The sequence below is a fragment of the Agelaius phoeniceus genome, chromosome 19, assembly GCF_051311805.1.
Source record: "Agelaius phoeniceus isolate bAgePho1 chromosome 19, bAgePho1.hap1, whole genome shotgun sequence".
In the NCBI taxonomy this organism is placed as follows: domain Eukaryota; kingdom Metazoa; phylum Chordata; class Aves; order Passeriformes; family Icteridae; genus Agelaius; species Agelaius phoeniceus.
The window spans coordinates 13,322,055-13,338,001 of record NC_135283.1 but is presented as its reverse complement, the minus strand read 5'-3'; the positions used below and the strand labels follow the sequence as shown (position 1 = coordinate 13,338,001).

At 58.1% G+C, this 15,947-nt stretch overlaps 1 protein-coding gene across 1 annotated transcript in view; it reads right to left on the bottom strand.

Moving 5' to 3' along the window:
- DNAH17 (dynein axonemal heavy chain 17) overlaps positions 1-15,947 on the bottom strand; it is a 32,321-nt gene that overhangs the window by 2,379 nt on the left and 13,995 nt on the right. Inside the window, exons 38-74 of the mRNA XM_077188223.1 lie at positions 15,791-15,939; positions 15,144-15,426; positions 14,881-15,054; positions 14,103-14,310; positions 13,845-14,010; positions 13,659-13,761; positions 13,355-13,502; positions 13,161-13,252; positions 12,825-12,986; positions 12,580-12,744; positions 12,243-12,434; positions 11,552-11,818; positions 10,962-11,123; positions 10,247-10,480; positions 9,888-10,052; positions 9,698-9,793; positions 9,388-9,605; positions 8,971-9,178; positions 8,671-8,786; positions 8,213-8,405; positions 7,876-8,111; positions 7,465-7,581; positions 6,770-6,974; positions 5,808-5,972; positions 5,540-5,680; positions 5,229-5,399; positions 4,972-5,094; positions 4,644-4,837; positions 4,387-4,535; positions 4,153-4,280; positions 3,690-3,917; positions 2,994-3,185; positions 2,248-2,427; positions 1,735-1,917; positions 1,191-1,373; positions 845-988; positions 128-353 (exon numbers count right to left, since the gene is read on the bottom strand). Of these exons, the coding sequence (XP_077044338.1) occupies positions 128-353; positions 845-988; positions 1,191-1,373; positions 1,735-1,917; positions 2,248-2,427; positions 2,994-3,185; positions 3,690-3,917; positions 4,153-4,280; positions 4,387-4,535; positions 4,644-4,837; positions 4,972-5,094; positions 5,229-5,399; positions 5,540-5,680; positions 5,808-5,972; positions 6,770-6,974; positions 7,465-7,581; positions 7,876-8,111; positions 8,213-8,405; positions 8,671-8,786; positions 8,971-9,178; positions 9,388-9,605; positions 9,698-9,793; positions 9,888-10,052; positions 10,247-10,480; positions 10,962-11,123; positions 11,552-11,818; positions 12,243-12,434; positions 12,580-12,744; positions 12,825-12,986; positions 13,161-13,252; positions 13,355-13,502; positions 13,659-13,761; positions 13,845-14,010; positions 14,103-14,310; positions 14,881-15,054; positions 15,144-15,426; positions 15,791-15,939 (6,466 nt within the window). The remainder of the gene's footprint in view (positions 1-127; positions 354-844; positions 989-1,190; positions 1,374-1,734; positions 1,918-2,247; positions 2,428-2,993; positions 3,186-3,689; positions 3,918-4,152; positions 4,281-4,386; positions 4,536-4,643; positions 4,838-4,971; positions 5,095-5,228; positions 5,400-5,539; positions 5,681-5,807; positions 5,973-6,769; positions 6,975-7,464; positions 7,582-7,875; positions 8,112-8,212; positions 8,406-8,670; positions 8,787-8,970; positions 9,179-9,387; positions 9,606-9,697; positions 9,794-9,887; positions 10,053-10,246; positions 10,481-10,961; positions 11,124-11,551; positions 11,819-12,242; positions 12,435-12,579; positions 12,745-12,824; positions 12,987-13,160; positions 13,253-13,354; positions 13,503-13,658; positions 13,762-13,844; positions 14,011-14,102; positions 14,311-14,880; positions 15,055-15,143; positions 15,427-15,790; positions 15,940-15,947) is intronic.

The following is a 15,947-nucleotide window of genomic DNA, read 5'->3' as shown; positions in this document are numbered from 1 at the left end:
ATGGACCCAGGTGCACCCAGGGCTCCCTGCTCTGAGCTGCCGCCAGCAAGTGCTGACACTGCTCGAGGGAGAAGGGCTGAGCTGGGCCTGCTCCGTGTCTGAAACACCTCAGAGATGCAGATTTTACCTTCCATGAACAGCCCGTGCACATAGGAGCCTTCTCTAGGGGGAAATGTTATTTCCTCGCGGGTTTTCTTGGTCACATCCGCTGCCAGACACATCTTATCCAGTGGCCACTGCTTTTTCCTGGCTGTGGACTGCATGATGGCTGTGAGGAAGGACTGGGGGTTGAAGAATCCCGCCAGCCACACTGTTGCAGGCAGCACAAAATCTGTTGACCAGACTTCCAGTTCCTGGAAAATAAACCAGCAGAGTCCTTTAGGGTGGAGGGCGTGCTGTGAGCTGCAGGACTCTGTGGCAGAGCTGATGCTTTGCTGTGTGTAAGCCAAGCTTCAGCTGATCTTGCAGAATGGAGACTGGCTGGAGGTGGTGTGGGAGGAATAAGCAGCAGATTCCCCTGCAGCAATGAAGCTGAAACCCTGAATTCACAGTGCAGAAAATGCTGCTGCTCTTTTTTAACAAAGCCAGTTTTATTAGTATTTCTTATGGGACACCCAGGGTTGTAATGGGGGGTGGGGGGGGCTGATGTTGTTTTGCTACAGTAATGTACTGTAATGGGAACCCTGGTCAGACTTGTGCTCCCATTCCTGGAGTAACAGCCCTTTTCAGGTACTTCAGGCTGGTTAAATTAACTCTGAGAAATAAATCAGTTAGCAATACAGCAGGGCACTGGTGGGGAGAGTCCTGGGCAGCCCAGGCTCTGGCAGTCACACGCTCTGCTCACCCTGATCCGCAGGAGCAGGTCCGCGTACCAGTTGGCCAGGGTGAGGAGGGAGGGGTAGGCATAACGTGTCCATGATTCTGGAACGTTGTCATAGAAGAGAGCGTTTGACAGCTCTTCCATCTCGGATGTAATCGTCAGCTCTCCCTTAGAGAAAGAAAAGCCCAGGCAGTGTCACCTGCAGTCGCTGCTGGGACAGCCCAAGGGACGTGTGTGGGCTCAGGGGGCACAGGGCTGGGGCTGCCTGGTGCACCTGGCCCAGCCTGGTGGGTGGGAGCTGCAGCAAAGGCAGCAGAGAGGGCTTTGCAATCCTGGGAGATGAATGACCCAGGCACCGCCTGCTGCGTACCTGCAGTCCCAGGTCCAGCTCCTTCAGCGAGCGCCTCATCTCGTTGGTCAGGATGTTCATCCTTTCACACTCCTGGAGGGCCACAACCGTGTATGGGGTTTTTTCCTTTGCCTTTCCCATCATCTCCTCCATGTTGAACGGGTCTGGCAGCTGCTGGATGATTTCATCCAGGACTGCCTTCACCTGAAATGAGAATGCCATAAACTGCTCTTGCCCAGAGAAAATGCTGCAGATTCCATTAATTAAGTTGGTAAGATTTTTTTCTTTTTCTGCCCTGGTGTTTCTTTGTACCTCCTCCTCTGTTACTAACACTGCTATTAACTCTCTTGGGTCTTAAAAAGCTGTAGTAGGGCTGGAATCCCCTCCCTCTGCTATCCCTTCCTTCCTGCTATGGGCCTGCTCTCTCAGTTGTCTCCAGACCTGTATCTGCCTCCCCTCTCTAGCCTCTCAGTTGTCACCCTTAAGAGGTTTTTTTCCTACAGTAATTACTTCCCCCCACCTTAAAAAAAATGAGTTAATTTCTGCCATAAAGGACTTGACTCGCCTGTTCCTCTCGGGAGACACCCGAGCCTCCGGCAGCCTCGGATTCCTTGGGCTGCAGCTCCAGCACTGTGCGGAAGAGCCTGTCCGAGGTGACGGTCAGGAAACCCATCTCTGCATTGGGGTGCAGGCCATACAGGTGGGGGCTCTCTCCTGGCAGGTTGTCATCGATGTACTGGTGGTAGGCCTGAGCACAGGGTCAGGGCCAGCCTTAGCTTGGAAGTGCAGGCAAAGGGGCCCAAAGTTCCCTGCAACCTTGAAAACCCATCACCACTCTTGGGGCCCTTCACAGCACCTGCCCGTGGGCACGGAGGCTCTTTTTAAACTTGTGTCTCAGCCAGGTTTATCCCTTTCCATCTCAACCACAGGAATTACTTTTGCAGCAGTTCTGCACATTCCTGGGGGACTGACACTCTCTCCCTACGTTCCCCTTGGTGAGGGAGAGGGAAGGGAACATGGGCTCATGCCCATTTTTCCAGAGCAGGGGTTTTCTAGAGAAGATTGCAATGTCTCTTACCTCGTAATCCATGCGGGGAGGGATCATAAACCCTGGAGCCAAGGACACCTCCCCGTCCAGCATCTCGGGCTGCACGTACTCGCTCAGGTACGTGCGGCACAGCCGGCGGTCCCAGTCATCCGTGATGTGCCCCCCGTACATGATCTCCCCAAACAGGTACCGGAGGTCGTCCCACGGGACCTGCACAGAGAGGCTCAAGCTGCGACTGTCCCTGGGAGTTCCCCATGCAACCACAGAGTGATGGCTCCACGATTGGCCTGTGCAGGGAGGTGACAGTCCCTGGACCCACAGAGGCTTGGGAAGAGGGGCAGATTTCTCCTTGTCCCACTATGATCATAGCCATCTGTGGTTTGAATCCTGCCTTTTTTCCAACCAGCACTGATCACATCCGTGAGGGCAGGTCTAAAGGTGAGACTTCAGCCCTGCTCACTGCACCTGCATTCTTGGGGTGGGCTTTGCTTTTTAGGTGGAACCACCCACCAACACCAAGGCATGGGTCAGAGCAGGCAGGTGGGCCAGGGTAGGCACTTGCCTGGCTGGTGCCTGATGCCTTTTTCAGCCATCTCAGTCAGGCTGAGTACTCGTCCCCTTCCCCTGCCTGAGTGTGCAGGGAGCAGGGGAGGAGCTGCTTCTGACCCTGGGCTTCACGAGATGATGTTTGCGCTGCAAACTGGTGAATGTTCTAAGCAAGACCAATTGTTGCAGCGTGTGCTGTGCTGAGGAGCAGTCCCCTCGTCATCCCTCACCTTGGCGTTGGCCTCCAGGTAGTTCTGCAGGACGTTGACAGAGACGGTCAGGTCGCCGTTGTTGAAGGGGTAGGACCTGTTCCAGCCCTGGGTCCCAAACCTGCGCCGCTCGGCCACCGCAGCGTGGAAGTAGCAAAGGGCAAACAGGATGCACCTGAACTCTGACTCTTTGCTGCACTGCTCCAGGGTTTCCTGCAGAGGAACAGTGAGGGTGGGTTGCAGCTGAATACTGCCATCAGATGCCCCTCTCATGAAGAACATGCATAGGCAAAAGAGAACGGAAAGTGTTCATTAGAAACAAAAGGCACACAATTGTATTTTAATGATTTCCTAGTTGGTAATTTTTGCACTCATTTGTTTATGAAGGAATTAGGAGTTCACACCCTTATGCTCTGCTGGCAGCTGAGGCAGCTTGTTCATGGCAAAGCTGCAGCAGCTCCAGGTTCAGCCTCAGGAAAGGCACTGGCAACCTGGCACTTCCTTGTGTTGGAAACCCTCGGGCAGCTCTGGTTACCCCTAAACCCCTGCCAGAGGGGGACCCTGGGCACTCCAGGAGGATGTGCTGGCAAGGGCTGGCTCCAGGTGCGGTGTCCTTGGCAGCAGAGACACCCCCGAGGTGTGGAGCTCAGCCTGTGGAGCCCAGGAGGGGATGAGCCGTACCTGGAGCCCAGAACGGCCCCAGGAGTACAGGGGTACCTGGTTGAAGAGGTCCAGGGCTCCGTGCAGGTTGGCACGCATGCCCGTGGGCGGCTCGCTGGTGATCTTGATGGAGTTGTCCAGCAGCCCCTGCGGGATGATGTGTGTCTCGGGGCTGGGCGCTGGCTCGGCGCTCATGAACAGTCGGTACTCAGGGTGGCTTTCTAGGCTGTGGTGCTCCACCAGCTTCTCCAGTGTGCTCAGCCACCGTGCCACCAGGTGGATGTTCTGCAAAAGAAACTCTCTGCACCTTGACAATTTCACTTCCCCCCACCCCGATTCCTACTGTGGCTCCAGAGGGAGAAGGTGCTGGGTACAGCCAGCCAGCCCAGGCAGTGTCACTGCCACTGCCGGCGGGGTGACCCTGCATGCTGTGCCTGGACTGGCAGGACTGTGTGCCCTGGTGTGCCCAGTCGCTGTCAGGGCTGTGTGCCCTGTGCTGAGCCCCACTGCCCCCACCCACCTGCAGGATGACCCAGTGGCCCTCGGTAGCTGCCACCTCCATGGCGTGCTCTGCCACCACCTCCTGGCCCTGCCCCAGGGATACGTTGTGGATCTTCCCGTTGTCAATGGTGAATCCCAGCCTCGTCCCTGCGAGGGGAGTGTCTGCAGTCAGTATCAGCACTGAGTGGGTTCCTGCAGTTCTGGCTGCTTGGCCAGCGGGGCTGGGGCCAGTCTGGGATGGGCAGTGCCTCACCCAGAGCCTCCACATCCTTCAGAGGGTCAACACCGGGGGAGAGGATGAAGAACAGGGGCGAGGAGGGGCTGCTCTCCTTGTACACCTCAGAGAGATCAGTGCTCCTTCCTTTCACATACTTGCTTCCCATTTTCTCTTCCACAAATTTCCTACAGAAAAATAGAACCATCCTGTGAGATGGGAACAGTCCCTGGTTGCAGCTGGAGTGGTGACACTCTGGGCTCTTGCAGGAGAGCCCTGTGCTGGGCACCAGGTACCTGATGGCATAGGTCATCCTGTCAGGGCGCAGGCACCGCAGCACACACAGCTTCTGCAGGGCTGTCTTGTTCTTCCAGTCCATGGGGAACACCTCGTTCTCTGGCGCCTCCATCTCCACAAACCTTTTCCATCGCTTTGCTGAGCTCTCAATGTCATTCTCCAGGCTGGTGAACTCCTCCATTTCTGAAAGTGCCTTCAGGTTCCACAGAGAAGGACTAAATCACTCCTGGGCTCTGCTCATCCCCAGGGACCCCCCTGCAGGTGACCCCACACCCGCTGCACTGTGCTGGCATTGCCTTGGCACAGTGGGTGACTGCACAGACCCACCTTGACAGCACCCCAGTTCTGGTTCTGCAGGAAATCCACGGGGGATGTGACACCAGTTTTGGAAGGGAAGCGCAGGAGAAAGTCCAGCTCTGCTGGGTTCACTTCTTTCTTTAGGGCCAGGACCTGAGAGTTGGGAGTGCAGTGTCACAGCCTCAGTGTGAGGGGTGAGAGGCTCTGAGCATCCACAGCAGCACCAGAGTAAGAGAACAAGCTGTCTAAAGCCACGTGAATGCCTGTTGTACAGCAGGAGGGATTACCTGGAAGGCAACCTGGGCCAGGAAGATGAGTTTGTCTCTCTCAAAGAGGCCCTGAGCAGTGTACACGTAGACTGAGAAGGTGATCTGGTCGGTCAGGTTGATCACCCTTTCCCGGGTGTCGTCGCTGGGGACTGCTCGCTCGATGGCTTTCTCAAAGACCCCGTTGAAGGCCTGAGGAAGATCCCAGCAGGCATCAGCCTGTGGCTGCTGGGGTCTTGTCAGCAGCATGAAAGCTGAAACACCGAATCTCTGTGCTCCCCCAACTCTGTCCCACCCACAGACATCTCTGTCCCTCCTCACTCCCCATCTACCTTGAGAGAGAACTGGTAGATGGGGTTGATCTTGCAGAGGTCACTCAGGATGAAGTACAGCAGGGATGCACGCTCTGCTGCCGGCCGGTAGTTCTCTCTTGCAACGTTTATTTGTACTTCAGTGACTTTGGCTTCTTTTACCTGGAGGTGCAGGGGGGTGGGTGTCACCAGAACCCTGTCACACACCAGAGCAGTGCCCACCCTCCTGCTGGGTGCCCAGCCGAGCTGTCCCTCTGCCTGTGGCACCAGCTCCAGAGAGCACATTTACCTTTTCCTCAATTTCCTTGGCTGTGCGCTTCGTTATCTCCAGGTTCTCCACCAGTGCTGTGTCCCGCAGGAAATCTCCCCCGGCAGCCGACAGCCGGGCGAGCAGGGAGTCCTCCAGCTCCTTCAGCTTGATCTTGAACTCGTTCTGGCTCTTGGTCAGGCTTGCCTGCAATAGCAGCACCCAGGGATGTGTCACTCAAGAGATCCCACCAGAGGGCTGGCACCAGTCCCCTGTCGTAGGGCCACCAAGGTGCTGGTGCAAGGGAGGGTGGATGTGGCCCTGCTGGGTGCCAGCATCAGCCCAGGGTGAGGTGATGAGTGCACCCAGGCAGTGCTGGCTGCAGGGACCTGGGGCTGCAGGGTCTGCCTGGGGCTTCCTTGGCTCCCAACAAACAGCAGCGGGCACCGAGGGGAGCTCTGACACTCCCTGCCCAGACCCTCTGCAGTGCCCAGGCCTCCCGACCCCTCTAACCAACCCTTCCAGCCCCTGTACCTTCAGATCCTCCCCACCCCTCTAACCAACCCTTCCAGCCCCTGTACCTTCAGATCCTCCCCACCCCTCTAACCATCCCCTCTAGCCCCTGTACCTTCAGATCCTCCCCACCCCTCTAACCATCCCCTCTAGCCCCTGTACCTTCAGATCCTCTCCACCCCTCTAACCAACCCTTCTGGCCCCTGTACCTTCAGATCCTCTCCACCCCTCTAACCATCCCCTCTAGCCCCTGTACCTTCAGATCCTCTCCACCCCTCTAACCAACCCTTCCAGCCCCTGTACCTTCAGATCCTCTCCACCCCTCTAACCAACCCTTCTAGCCCCTGTACCTTCAGATCCTCCCCACCCCTCTAACCAGCCCCCCTATCCCCTGTACCTTCAGATCCTCTCCACCCCTCTAACCAGCCCCCCTATCCCCTGTACCTTCAGATCCTCTCCACCCCTCTAACCAACCCTTCTAGCCCCTGTACCTTCAGGGCCTCCAGGTCTGGCCGCTCCCGGGCCACCACAGCAGCCAGCAGCTGGTCCTCCAGGCCCTCCCGTGTCACCAAGAAGTTGATGAGAGTGCACTGAGCCTGCACCTCTGGCTTGTAGTGCGGGTTGAAACTTCGGGTATGCAGGATTAGGCGGAACTGCTGGTTATACTCTACTTCTTTATCTCCAATCCTAATGTATCTGTTCAGTTAATTAAACAAATTAATCCCTGCACACTGGGCAGTAACTCGTCACAGACAGATGCCCTCAGCCTGTGTGCTGTTCCTGGCCACTTGGGATGAATTTCTTTGGTTGGGAAAAGGCACAGCAAGGGCAGAAGTGCCAAACCAGCCTTGGCAGGGCAAGGATGGAGGAACAGGAGCTGGAGACTGCCCTGCCACAGCCCCTCATGGCCTCTGGGGTGCAGTTCCCCTTCCAGCTTTTCATGCCACATGGCAGGTGTCCCAGGGAACAAGTGCTTGAGTCACTAAATGAGCTGGATGCCAAGGACCAGGCCACATTCAGTACAGATGTCCTCCATGGGACATACTGGAGAGCACTGGGGATGTGGCCAAAGCAAAAGAAGGATCAGGCTCCAAGCTGCCCACAGTGAAGGTGCATCTAGCAGCAGTTTGGGGCAGCAGTGGCTGCTTGGGACAGGTGAAACCCCTGAGCATTGGGGTGTGCTGACCTGCCCATTAAGGTCCTGCCCAGCAGCGGGTCCAGCACTGCCTCTATGGTCTCCCCGATGTCCTCGATGAGCAGCGTCTGTCCTTCAGAGACCGCCTGGGCAATGATGTCCAGGTATCTGAGGGGGGACAGGGGAGGTGTGTATGGCAAGCCTGTGCACTGTGGGGGCTCGGGCTGCTGTGGGGGGCTCACAGAGTGCTTTCCATCCACTGTGCCCTGTTGGGACCCTGTTGTGCTCTGCCAGGCCCCCACAGAGCTTGTGGAGGTGTTGGGTACACCACCAGGGCTGCTGCCCTTGGGTCCCCTGGCTCTGATGGGGGACGTGATTGCCCTGACTCTGCAGCCCTCAATGGCAGGGAAAGGGGGGCTGGTGCAGCCTGGGCCTGTGCCCACCCCGCAGCCCCTGGCCCACCTCTTCTGGCCCAGGCGGACGATCTGCAGGTCCTCCCCAAATTTGTTCTTGATCCACTTTCCGCCCTGCAGCTGGGCGTCCACGAGCAGCGGCCAGCGCTGCGTGCTGCACAGGATGGCCGCGTTCTCGGTGGAGGTCCGGTCGCTGGGCAGCCCCTGGTTGTTCCAGGCAGCCACGTCGGCAGAGTCCGTGAGGAGGCTGAGGGGGTCCAGGTCCGGGGTGATGGGGATGGGCACCTGCCGGGAGGGGCTGTTGGTGCCTGGGGCAGAGGCGTGGGAGCCCCCGGTGCTGCAGGGCACGGGGGAACGCGCTCTGGGCTGGAACCTGCGCCCCTCACCTTCTGTGCCTGGAGGAAGGGGACCCAGTGCTTCTCCAGCAGCTCAGCCCTGTACTTCTTGGTGAAGTATCCGATGTAGGACACGAAGGCGGAGACCAGCAGCACGTCCCCACACAGCGTCTTCTCCTGCTCTTTGAGATCCTCCACTGACTCTGCCCAGCGCACGTTTTCGGATGCCAGGCCCCCAACGAGCCTAGGGGTAGGAGGGGATGGGGATGGTGCTGTGACCAGGCCGGGGGTGGGTGGCAACTCAACCATGGTGACCTGGGGCCTTGTCACCAAACATCTCCATGGCTGCCTCCCCCCATGAATGTCTGGCCCAATTAATCTCAGAATTTTTTAATTTGGGGAGGGATGGAGGGCTCTGCTGCTCCCATGGCCTTGGTGTCAGGGCCACCAGGCAATGCCAGGGAGCAGCAGCCTGCTCTGGTGCTTCAGAGCCAATGTTTGCATGGTACCTGTTTGCCAAGTTGATGACTTTGTTGGTTTCATCAGCCTCCTGCTGGCATTTGATCTTCTCTGCTGTGGCTTTCTCAAACTGAGCAGTGAGAGTCGCCAGATTTTCATTCAGGGCCTTTGGAAGAGAACAGCCCCAGAGCTATTCCCTGCCCAGATGGGAGGCTCCATGGTCCCAGAGCTCTGCAGTGTCTCCAGCCCAGCACAGTGTTTGGACCAGGCTCTGGGTTCACGGAGTTCTTTTGCTCCTTTGGTGACTGAGGGGCTCATAGGTGGGGGCTGTGGGGATTTTGCTTACTTACCACAATTTTGCTCTTAATTTTACTCAGCCTCGCCTGCGCCTCTGCCAGCTCGGCATCAGCATCAGCCACTGCCTGTCTCTTGGGCTTCACCGTGCAGTGCACTTCGTAGAAGCGCACCATGTTGAGGCACCAGGAGCACAGCCCTGCTGCGGCCGTTGACTTGGACTTGATGAACTCGGGATTAAAGCTGGGGTCGTTCCGGTAGGGCCTGGAGCGGGAGGACAGCCGTGCTGAGGAGCTGCCGGCAGCTGTCCCACTCCTCCCGGCGCTTGGGCTCCCTCTGGGTGGCAGAGCAGGGCCAGCGCCTGCGTCCCGCTCCTGTCCCCAAACCCTGCTGGGCTCTGCGCCCCCCGGCCTCCCTGCCAGGGCAGCTGGTGGCAGGGGCTGTGAAGGGGCAGGAACCAGCCATGGACTCACTCAAATGCCTTGAGACACGCCTCAGGGATGTTTTCCCCATCATAGTTTTTTAAGCTTGCAAGGAAAGTGTCTGCTTTTCCTATCTTGACTTTTCCTGCTGTCCAGCTCTTGTCCTTCGGAATCTTGCCGTTTTCGGCCGTCAGAATCAACACAGCTGCCATCACATTCACTACCTCTGGTGGTGGGGCCCCAAAGGACTTCAGCTCTGTCAGGTTGTACTGGGGAGGGACCACAGGGCCACTGAGCATCCTCCTGGCCCAGGGCTGCCGGCCCTGGCTGGGCACCCGCCTGCCCCTGAGAGCTCCCCCACCTTGTTGAGCGTGTCGAGGGCCTCGCGGGCGGCCGAGAGCACCACCTCTGCTTCTGCCAGGTCACTCGCACAGGCTCGCTGCTTCTCAGCCACTATCTGGGGAGGGAGCACATGGCATGGGGTAAGTGGCTGTGACCACAGAGCTCACGCTGCCCTGTCCCACGCTGGACACCAGCTCAGCGCTTCACACCTTATTGATGGCCTCGACCTTCAGCTCCTCCTCATCAGCAATGGCTTTCTCCTTGCTGACCTTCTCTGTCTCAACGCCCACCACGTGGATCAGTTTGTCTGTGTCCTCATTCTTCTGCTTCAGCTCTACCTCCTGGACTGCCAGCATGGCTTTCAGGTCATCCACCTCAATGAGGGAAGAAACAGAGCAGATAAAAGGGCTGATCCTGCCAAGCTCTGCCTGGTGGAGCAGCAGTGTCTCAGTACGGGGCTTGGGGACGTTACAGACACTGTGACCATCCTGCAGGGATGTGCCTGCTCTCTCCCCCTGAGCCAGACCCAGAGCAGGCGTGATGCACAGGAGCGGCTGTGGGCAGGCACCTGTGATGCTGTGCTCCGCAGCTTCATCAGCCCCTTCTCCAGCCTGTCGATGCTGCCAGAGAGGTTGCTCCTTTTATCTGCCAGCAGGTTCTGGTAGAGCTTTATCTGCTCCAGGAAGGTCTTTGGCGTGGTGTAGTTATAGCGTCTCTCCACGGCCAGGTAGATCTTGGACATCTCCTTTGAGCTTGTGTGGACGAAGGACATGAACTGGCTGATGGAGGCCTTGACCTCTGGCTGCACAGAGAGCACAGACAGGGAGCTGCTGCTGCAGGTGGCTGTGGTGTGCAGGCTGCACTGAGCCCTCCTGCAAGGCTGGCTCTGTGTGCAGCCACAGAGGCCAGAGCAAAGTGACCCCTTTCATCAGCAGCACAACGCAGAGCTGAGATAGAGCTGGTGGTGAAGGCAGTGGTGCTGGTTCCCATGCCCAGCTCTGTCCCTGACATCCCTGTGTGGGGAGCAGCTGCTGTCCCTGGGCTGTTACCTGTGAGGGTGTTGTTTTAAGGACAGAATGGAAAGGGAGGGTTCATCCTCACCAGCACAGCACAGGCTGCAGGCTCTGACACTGGAACCAGCTGTAAACTTATCCCAGACCTATTCCCAGCTTGCTGTTCCCAGCCCTCTGGGTCATGCCAGGCCCCCATCCCTGGGCACACTAAACACAGAGAGCAGCAGAGGAGCCGTTCACTGCCCAGTGCAGCCCGGGCTCCCAGCTCACCTCGATGTCCGGTGTCTCCTCCAGGAAGCGGCTGCTGACGGACACGAGCGCGTCCTCGGGCCACTCGTGGAACCAGTCGATGGCCGTGCAGTTGACCACAGCTGGGAACCTCCTGGCCCGCACACGCAGGGTGGAGCCCACGGGGGAGAAGCAGAGGACAACCTGGGGCAGAACAGCAGTGCCTGAGGGGGTGTCCCTGCTGCCAGGGCGGGGGCAGCATCTCTGGGGGCTCCACACGACTGCGGACCTGAGCTTTGCTGCCTTCCCATTGACTCTCACCAGGGCTGGAACAGGGTTCCCTTTGGTGCCTGCAGTCAGCAGCTGAGCTCAGTGCTCCTATGGGTGTCCCTGGGAGTGCCCAGCATGGCCTGTGGCCATGGAAGCCACTGCTCTGCTGTGCCCCCAGGGAGGTCAACACAGGCCTGTTCTGCCCTGTGCCTCTGGGGCTGGGGGCACCTGGGGAGTCTCTGACAACACCTTTTGCCTAAACCCACCATCCTGGGATGAAACCTCAGTGTTCTGTTGCAAAGAGGTTTTGGATGGGGCAAATCAGGGGCACAGACAAATCAGCCTGGAGAGCAAACACCCACCTTCAACTGGCGCCTGACTTTTTCTATAAATAATTTCCAGCAGTTTTCCTTTGTATCCTCCAATCCAAGGGACTTCACTTGAGGCCTCATGGACCCGATGATGGTTTCCATGTCATTATCCTGAAAGAGGCCTGGCACCTCCCCAGACGCCAAGAAATCATTGATCACAACCAGGAATGATTCTTCAGCCACCTGGGAGTCCGTCATCAAGAACACGGCGGGGATGTTCTTCACAGCTGCCTTGATGTACTGGGAGGCAAGGTCCAGCTGGGACAGAGAGAAACTGTCAGCCCCCAGTTCAACCTCCCGAGGTGTTCTCCAAGGTGACCAGTGTGGAGCAGCCCTGGGCTGCCCCGGAGCCTTTGGGAAGGAGCCTTTGGGAAGGGAGCCCTTGGGAAGGAGCCTTTGGGAAGGAGCCGGTGCCAGGTGCTCTGCCCAGGCACAGGTCCAGCACCAGGGCTGCCCACACCACCACCCCCAGTGTCACCAGTAGCTCCTGCCCGTGCCTGGCTGGGGAAGCACTGTGGGCCTCTGGGGCAGGACTCAGGGGTGTCACCTGTGGATCCTCGTGTGCAAACACAGCGTCACAAGGAGAGCAGAGCCTGGTGAGCCCCCCCAGGCGCCGCCACTGCCACTGCAGGACCCAGCCCCAAGCAGGTGGCACTGAGCCAGGGTCCAAGGCTGCTCCTACCTTCAGGTCTGGGATGCCGTAGCCTTTCCTCAGCGTGATCTGGAACACGCTCAGGTTGCTGATGTGAGCTGCCAGCCGAGCCAGGCTCTGCTTCCCACTGCCTCCCACCCCCACCAGCAGCGCGTTGCCCCGAGGAGACTCCAAGATCCGGCTGATTCTGCAAATGTGAGACACTGCGTCTTCAAAGAGCACCTGAAGGAAACAGGAGGGGAAGGTTTGGTTTTCTGGATCAGGCCAGAAAGAGTAGTGAGTGCCCCATAATGCACCAACCCAACCAAGCAGAGCAGTGCTGCAGTCCCACATTTTCAGGGCGGACCTACCTGCCACAGGCACTCACCAGATTCATTGCTGCATTCACCTCATTGTAGTTGTCCAGGGCTTCCCCAAGGAGGCCACTCAGGGATGCCCAGCTTGTCACTGGCATGTACTTGAAATCATCCATGCCCTGGGCAAAGTGGCAGTAGATGTTGGGCTTGGCGAACATCAGCTCTTCATTGATCTCCTGGGAGAGGCAATTCCAGCTGTGGGGCTCAGCTGTGGGGCACCCTGGGCTGGAGCACCCTACTTTTCAGCACAACTCACTTGAAAGGAGGCTTTGCTGATGTCGGCCATCACCTTCTTGAAGCTGTACTGATCCTCTTCATCGACAAGCTTGTCTCCATACACCCTCTCTGCTTCGTGGAGCCAGAGACGCACCAAGTCCACGGGGGCTTTCAGGCAGTCAGGGGTGGAGAAGAGCAGCCCCTGACAAACAAATCCCACAGCCCTTGGAGTCATTTTAGTGCTGCTCAGAGCTGATTGCAAAGGTTTGCTCTGGGGAGAGGCCAAGGCCCTTTTCAGGGACATGGTATGGTGCAAGGATGTGGGACCAGGAAAGGGAGGAACAAGGATGGTTTAGAAGGAACAGCTCTCCCATACCTGGAATATGTTGGAGAGGTCCCGCAGGTTGAAGATGTAGTGGAACTTGATGGCTGTTGGCAGAAAGTTGGAGGCAACCTTCTGGTGCAGGGCTGTTGGCAGGACAGGGTGGTGAGCAGGCTCCAGGTCCCCAGAGACCCCCGAGCAGTGCATTCCCCAGGGGCTCGTCCCACCCCAGTGTGGCCAAGGCTCACCCAGCGCTGCTGCCACCAGCCTGGGCTGCATCTTCTGCAGAGGTGTGGGCATGTTGTGGCGGGCCAGGTGCTGCTGCAGGATGGTGCCGTACACGGTGCTCAGAGCCTCGCGGCTGGGGAAGCACACGGCCAGCACGCAGAAGTGGCGCTGCACAAATGGCACAAATGGACGTGGGCACTTTGTCCAACAGGGGCTGACGCAGCCAGCTGGCACTGCAGGGTCCCCTGCCCCATTCCACCCTCTGGGCTTTGGTGCCTGGAGGGTGAATGTGCCAGGCAGAGCCGTGCCCCAGCCCCTGCACACCTGCAGCCGTGGGTCGATGGTGAAGGAGCCCGCGGTCGGGTTCATGCAGGCCACGTACTGGCAGTTGCGAATGTCCTTCAGGGTCAGCTTGTTCCTGTCATACCTGGGTGGGGACCAGCACTGTGACACTTTCCCCGGGGATGGGGACAGGTTCCCCCCTTCGTGCCGTGCCCCTCCAGCACCCACCAGTGCCCGTGGTCCAGGTGCTGCCGAATAAGCGTGTGTGGTGCCACGGTGCCGTACTTGTCCACCTCTGGCATGTTCATGTCGTCGATGAAGTAGATCAGCCTTCTGGTGCCAGGTGGGCCAAAAACCCTCCCTGATTTCTTCTCCAGGGGTTTCTCAAGGACGGCTGCAGAGAGAGGAGCAGGTGGGTGGGGGTCAGCACTGCAGGACCCTGCAGCACAGCCCAGTGTGGGGCCAGCTGCTGGCTCTGAGCCTTACCCTGCAGCATGGCCGAGGTTGTGTAGAAGTTGAGGGGCACAGACTGCACCAGGTATTCATCTGTGCCGAGTGCTTCCAGCTTGTCCCACATCAGCACTGACTTTCCCGTCCCTGCGTTCCCCACCAGCATCACCGGCCGCTGCTTCTCCATCAGCAGGTCCATGAAGTAGCGGAGGCGAATGGTCTCTGTGGTGTGCACCACGGCTGCCTGGGGAGAGGCTCTGTCAGCCCCTGCATTGCCCTGGCGCTGGCAGAGGCAGGATCCTCTGTCGGGGCAGCGTGCCAGAGCCCTGCACAGCGCTCCTGGCAGCTCCAACAGATGGTGCTCTCTGCAGGCAAACCTGGTCCCTCTCTAAAGCAACACCTCCGGTGTGCTCTGTTGTGCTGAAGACTTTCTGACCAAAACCAAGTTATTACACAGAACAACACGGACAGCTCCTGAAACCACCACACAGCCACAGCTCCTCGCCCTTTTCCCTGATAGCTTAGATAACCCCTGCAAGATGCCACTGCAGGGAACACAAATGGAGTGCTAAAGGACATTTTGCACTCAGGCAATAGTCACAGCTATTTTGTGAGACTCTCTGAAGCTGCAGGTTAATCTGAAGGTAAAGGAGACATGGAGCCTGAGGCTTCTGTGGGGTAAAGAGAACCACTGGGAGCCATCAGGTTTGATGGGTGCTACCAGTCTGAATCCTGATGATGCTCCACACATTACTGAGGGGAAGACTGTGGAGTGACAGTCAAACCAGATAAACACAGTGCTCGTGGGAAATACCTGTAAGGGGATGTCGGGGTCAAGCTCGAACGCTGGCACTCTTTCATCCCAGAGACTGAATGTCTTCGTTTTTGGATGAATGTAATAGTCAAAAACTGTCCCCTGATTAGGAAACTTGATGACTTTAAATTCTGACAGCCACCACTTGCTGAACTGCTGGCGGTGATCCACCAGCTGGAGGACAAAACAGAGACACTCAGACCCCTGCCACAGGATGGGATGCAGAGAAGGGTGGCAGGTGCTGGGCAGTCCCTTGGCTGTACCTGGTCCTGGAACAAGGCCCCACCAAAGGCCCAGATGCAGGCGAAGACGAAGAAGAGCTCGTATTGCTCCCGGGGTGAGTCTGGTGGGACATTCTGGGGTGTCAGAAAACATTCCAGCAGGGACAGAACTGTCTGTATGGCCGTGACGTCAGGAACGGGGGTGATTGTCTTGAACTCAGACTTGAGCTTCTCCAGGCATGGTGGCAGGTACTTGTCAAAGAGGATCATCAGAGCAGCCTTCTCAGACTTCTCTGTCCTTGTCTCAATCCAGCTGGCCACAATGCTGTGGGAGAGACAAACAGGGCTGCAGCAAGTATCCCATCCCATCCCAACCCACACTGTCCCATCCCAACACACACTGTCCCATCCCATCCCATCCCATCCCATCCCATCCCATCCCATCCCATCCCGTCCCCTCCCGTCCCGTCCCATCTCATCCCATCCCATCCCACCCCATCCCATCTCAACCCACACTGTCTCATCCCATCCCACCCTGTCCCGTCCCATCCCATCCCATCCCATCCCATCCCATCCCATCCCATCCCATCCCATCCCATCCCATCCCACCCCATCCCACCCCGTCCCATCCCGTCCCGTCCCGTCCCGTCCCGTCCCATCCCATCCCATCCCATCCCATCCCATCTCACGGGCCCCAGCCCAGGTCTGCAGGGTTGATGTAGAGGATCCCAGCCCGGGACACGGTGGCCGGCGTGGCCGTCCGCAGGTGGCTGATCTCGAAGATGAGCCTCATGGTGGGAGTGAGGGGGATGCGCTCGTTGCTGGCCAAGGTGAGAACCTGGGGGA